Here is a 6000-nt window from a genome sequence, read left to right as displayed (position 1 = left end):
TGAACAGCATCATCTTTTATTTCTTGATTAATTTGTCTTCTTGGCAGGTACAACAGAATATAATAAAACCGTCAGGGGGCAACATCCTGTTTCAGACATTCAAAACAGGAAACATCTTCATCAGATGTTGGAGCTGGTTCCCGGGAGCTTTAGCACTTGATGTGAATGTGTGAATACCAGCTGAGGTTTCTCCTCTGAATAATAAAAAATGAATGCACACTCACATTGGGTGAACAATGTTGATGCTCGGTTTCCCTGCTAAAAGATAGCATGAAAGAATCATGAGACAAAAGTAAACTTCCTGTCCTAGAATAACCCTTAGTGTCTGGTAGCAGCGGACTGTGCAGCCATCCGAGCAACAAACATGATTTCAAGGCAGAACATGTTTAACTGGACTCTAATATTCACACAGTCATGCATCACCAAGCTGCCTTTAATACAAGTCTGGCAGCAGCAGATGTACAGTACAGTAGAGGACCAGGAGCCGTCCAGAATGTGCGGCCGCTGGCTCACTGACAATCTTGGTAAAACTTGTTTTGGCTGTGCAGGATATTTCTCATCCATTCTTTTGTCACTGAGCAGCAGAAACTGTAATTACATTTCAAGCGTATGAAGCTCAGAAACACCAATGTTGTGGCTTGCAGTGGTTTAACTGCAACAAATGAATGGTTTCAGTGGATAAGTAATACATGTTTTAATGCCAGACTCCTGCCCCTAAACTCTTAATGCTGACTTAATTCTAAAAAATGTTGTGTGAAGCAAAATACAAGATAATATGTTGATAAGAGAAAATTGCGAAAATCCCTAAGCCCAGAAAGCTTAATCAGATTTTCTGAGAGCTACTTGTGATTCAAAATGAACATTTGCACAGTATCTGGAGTTGACAAATACATCGCTTTTCCCCCCGTTCACCTCGACCAAACGGACAAATAGAGGCTTTAAAGACTGAATTCACTGATAAGAGTAAAACCTCAGAAGAATAACAATTTCCAAAATGATATTTACATTTTATTTATGCTTTGATAACTAAATAGACCAGCCTATTACCTGGACGATGGAGACAGGATTATCAGGCAATATCGATTATGTTTTATATGAAAGAAAAAACAACAACCGAAAAACAGTCGGATCAACACGATATTAATAATATGACAATATATCACGAAGAATAGTACGTTGTCTTTTACATCACCTCAACATACTGGCGGTATTGTGCTTTGATAAGACTCTTGCAACAAGAACACAGATACAGAAACTTTTTTAACAGCCCAACATTACTTGGATTTCAGCGATCAACTCCTCGAAAAATAATTCCCCTCACCTCATCCTGCAGTCGAGATAAGACTTAATGAAGCTGAATGAAAACTCCTCGACTCAAAGGGCACGCGTGAAAATGAAATAACAGATGAGAAATCAAATTAGGTGCAGCTCATTCATTCAGTCAGCAGACACAGGCTGACTGGGTACACACACACACACACAGAAATATATATGGGATGTATCATCTTCCTTTTCCTGTATATCATTGAGGCAAACTTGGTACTTATATCATTTATATATATATATGTAAAAAAAAAAGAAAAATGATAGATGAAATGAAAAACATGCATTGGACAAATACAAGCATGCATTTACATGATGAGACCTGAAATCATCACCAGTACATTTTAAATGGTTGATAATGCACCTCTATGTCTAACACAAGCCCCCCGAAAAACTTCCCTGCACACCCAACTACACCCATCATGAACATAAATACATTCTCAACTACACAGAGTCCAGCTGATGTTTTACGGAGCGCTGCAACAGGTACATTATGTTGCTACATGTAAAGTGGAGTAAGCAGGATGAGTCTCACTAGCAGGCCGGTGTCGTGTGAAACCATCGTGTGTTATATAAAGGCATGGGGGGTCTTTTTTATGATCTGCTGTCTATGGTGAGATAGCTGTACATGTTTATTTTTACATTTAATTTTGTTGTCTTTTGAAAGAGATAGAGAGGTCCGTGTTGGCAAGGTTCCTCCACATCCTCTGCGGCAGTATTCCAGAGATACACAAGAGATAGAAGAGTGCTGCATGAAATGTTCTCCGGAAAATTGACAGATATTTTTTATTTTTGGGATATCCTCTCCGCTCGGCCTTGGGTGACAGTTCTTTGTCGTGTTTGATTTGTCCGCTTAACTCCGTATCTATGTAAAAAGTGCCTCTGTTAGACTTTGTATCAGTTCCTCACACTCCCCCCCCGTGCTGGATAGTTCTTCTTGTATGGTTGGCTTTGGTTGCATAACACGCACTTGGATGCTTCCCCCCGGGGTCTGCTCAGCAAGTGAAGTCTTCAAAGTTTGCTTGGCCCGGGTGATGGGGTAGCATGTTGCCAGGATATGTTGATGGTGTACGCAGGTTCTCGCAAGGAGCCTGGGAGAAAAATGAGCAGAGAGCGAAAGCAAAAATTAGATTGTAAGATAAACGAGTGGAGGATTAAGACACTGAAGAGAAATGATCAGCCCGGGTAGGACGTATTGAAACAAGAGGGGAGGGGGAGTCCTTACATCAAGAGTAAAACAGAAGATAAAACACATATGAGAAAGTACTAAACCCCCAGATAAATGTGGCATTAGAAACAAGATGGGGCTGAGAGGGAATAGACCCCGATGTAAGGCAGGGGAGAGGATCAGAAGATGAGCACATCTTTCCCTTTTTTCCTCTGCCTGATGTCAGACCTACAATTAAAGTGAACTTCATTTACACTTGAGTGAGCTGTCACACCTTCCAAGGCTCTAATCCTGGCCTGTCCCTGCTGGTCATGTCCAGCAGCTTTGATTAAATGCACACCACTTTCCACTATCAATTTTCTCTCCCTCTTCTCCCAATCACACTTTCACTCCCTTCCCTGTCTCCCCAGTCCCTGGTTTCTTCCATCTCTTTCTCTTGACTCCTCCCCCACCACCATCACGGCTGCCCTATCATCCTCCTTCACTCCAAGTGTGTCCCTGTCAAATGAAATGGAGTCTGATACAGTGGAAGTACTTAGCAGCAGTCTACTGACATGGTGTTTCACATCGTCCAGGCTCAGCACAGCTCCCCGGTCGTTGTTGTTGCGGCCTTTGTGTTTCTTCTTCACGCATCGGCACAGCTTGTATTTGATCACCTGAAAATAGCCGAGGACACCCGTTACTGACCCGTTCAAAAACATTTGTTTTATAGTTCAAGCCCACACACTTTGGAGTTTGAAGGATCATGCAAAAATGAAATTCAAGAGAGATTGATTTTATCCATCTATAAATATGTTTCGCCCTCCAAACTGGACATGCAGGTGCTGCTTTTTTCTCTCACGCAAACACACACAAACTAAAAAGGAGACGGACACAAATATCTTTCTGCATTGCTAGTAGAATTTATAATGGAGGAAGCAACACAGAGTTGCTCTAATGAGAACGGACAGAGACATCCCAACTAATCTAAAATATAATACATCCAAAATGTTAATGTATTCAGAGTTGCTGCTGCTAAGATGTGTGAGTGTGTGTGAGTGTGTGTGTGTGTGTGTGTGTGTGTGTGTGTGTGTGTTGCACAGAGATGGGCTGCAGGGTTGTGAGGGACACAGCGTTCGTCACGCTCGTTAAAACACGTCCTTGGTGAAATAGTGTGCAAAACTCAATTTTGTACGCAAGTAATACCATTAATACTGGAGCAGAACACATTTCCATAAACAATACATTGCACCACCGGATGAGGGTGAGAGGCTCCGGTGATGACGGGAGGTGTTTTAAAGAGATCATTTACCTCATATAGATAGTCAAAGAGTTCCAGAATAGTGAGGAGGCTGGCTCCGATGAAGAGACCCATCTGACCTCCGATATCACCTGGAGAGAGAAATAGGACATTTTAAGGAGGATCATCATCTGTTTATTCACATGAAGCATATTTTAAATGTGCTTTTAATATTTGTTTAGGTCTGAAATGTGTCAGAAAACAGATGAGACAGCGCTGTGTCATCTGGGACCTGAACACCTATTTTACAATAACAAGCGGTTGCCTTACTGTCACTTTTCATCAAAATCATCTGAGGTGTATATGAATACTGCTTATTATCTCCTCCCATGTAAACACTAGACAGCCATTTCCTTACCCAGAAGGCCTGCCAATTCGTAGGCTTTCTTTTGTTCGATGGTTTCGTAGTTCAGCGCTTCAAAATAGATATCCAGGACCAGAAGGTTATCACTGTAAACAGAGAGAAAAGCTCAGTCTTAGTTCACACATTTAAATGTCTCAGTGTATGCTTCATACACCATGCTTTATCAGAGTGTCCGCAGGCGGAGAACATGACTGGTGAGTCTGACACTTCCTGCAGATAACTGAGCAGATGCATTGGGTTGAGTAAATAACCATATATGGATTATTGAACGGGCTGACAGGGCACAGGCTTAGGGCCACAACGTTTGTCTCCATGGCCTTTACTTACAAAATGTCTCTCAAAGTGACAAAAACCAAGCAGCAATGGATAGAAAATGACCACAAAGAAACATAAAGCGCTTAAAAAAAGATGCACAATAACTACGAAAGGGTTCTAAACAATCACAAAGTGACAAACGGCAACTACAGAGTAACACTATTACAAAGACACAAACAGCCCTAAAGAAGCACAAAACAACTACAAAGAGACACAAAACGACTACAGAGAGACACAAAACGACCAGAAAGAGACACAAAACAACTACAAAGAGATGCCAAAACGACTTCAAAGAGATGCAAAACGACTACAAAGAGACACAAAACGACCAGAAAGAGACACAAAACGACTACAGAGAGATTAAAAACGACTACGAAGAGACACAAAACGACCAGAAAGAGACACAAAACGACCAGAAAGAGACACAAAACGACTACAAAGAGATGCAAAACAAATACAAAAAGACAAAAGTAACCACAACAGGATACAAATGAAATGCAAAGAGACGAAAACAGATTACAACAAGGGCTAAACAACCACAGGCAAAACATAATTACAAAAACCCAACTTAAAATGGGACACAAAACAGCAGCAAAGAGAACACAAAACTACAACAAAAAGACACCCCTGGGTGTCTGGCTCCAGTAGCTGAGGTAGGGGGGTCTTTTGCAAGTCTGTTCCCAGTGGGCCTATTGTCTCATAATCCTCCCGTGCAAACAACCTGCAGTCACAAGCTAATTTCCCCACGGTGGGTCTGGTCATTACGGAAAACAAGGGAAATTATGACAGCTGTTTGATTTCATGCTGTGTTAATATCTGAAATTCAGGACTTCAGCAGAATGAAAAAGAATTAGTTTACGGCCCAAGGCAAAGCAGACTATTATTTTGATTCCTGAATATCCTCTCCGCGGGCTAAATGACATACTACACACATAACTGGGGTTGAATCAAAAATGTAACTTGACTTTGAGGTTTTAGTATACTGTTTTATTACTTCAATTTAAGTTAAGACACGTGATGATCTGTCAGTTGAAGAAGCTCTAAGCCGAGGGCTAAATTGAAATGCAAATTACAGTTGGAAATGTAGCTGGAGATGTTCTCATAGAAGATGGGCACACATCTGCTTGTTTCATGCTGGGAGATCAGCTCCTGTAGTTTGACTGCACAGACGATTTTAAAAGCACATAAAACATCCTTAGTATACTCAACATAAAACAAAACCATCATCATACACTTAATATCCCGCCTAGGGTTGTAATCTTGGTCACTCATTCCCATTCTTTTTTTGACATACACCCATAGCTTCCTCCGATGAGCTCAAACCTTTTCAATTACTTTTTTTTTCACAGCAGATATCTTGAATTATCATAACAGAGGTGGAATGCCAGCTCAAAATGGGATGCAGGCTTTATTAATGCTGCATTTCCAGCTTTGAGAACTAAAGCACACGTTACAAATGTGTTGGCATAAAACAATGTCAAAATTGACTTTATTTAACACTATTGATAATATAAAAGTGAATAGTGTGCAACAATGAGGTCGGTTTTGATC

The 6000-nt window shown here is 40.9% G+C and overlaps 1 protein-coding gene across 3 annotated transcripts in view; it reads right to left on the bottom strand.

Moving 5' to 3' along the window:
* asic1b (acid-sensing (proton-gated) ion channel 1b) overlaps nt 1–6000 on the bottom strand; it is a 174811-nt gene continuing 168811 nt past the window's right edge. For all 3 annotated transcript variants that reach the window (XM_034139477.1, XM_034139474.1, XM_034139476.1), the window contains 4 exons: nt 4129–4220; nt 3783–3862; nt 3046–3147; nt 1–2414 (listed from right to left, as the gene is read on the bottom strand). In XM_034139477.1, the coding sequence (XP_033995368.1) occupies nt 2319–2414; nt 3046–3147; nt 3783–3862; nt 4129–4220 (370 nt within the window). In that variant the 3' untranslated portion in view covers nt 1–2318. The remainder of the gene's footprint in view (nt 2415–3045; nt 3148–3782; nt 3863–4128; nt 4221–6000) is intronic.

This window comes from Trematomus bernacchii, unplaced genomic scaffold (assembly GCF_902827165.1).
Source record: "Trematomus bernacchii unplaced genomic scaffold, fTreBer1.1, whole genome shotgun sequence".
In the NCBI taxonomy this organism is placed as follows: Eukaryota; Metazoa; Chordata; class Actinopteri; order Perciformes; family Nototheniidae; genus Trematomus; species Trematomus bernacchii.
Note: the sequence above shows the minus strand (reverse complement) of the source record. Positions and strands in the feature narration are given on the sequence as shown.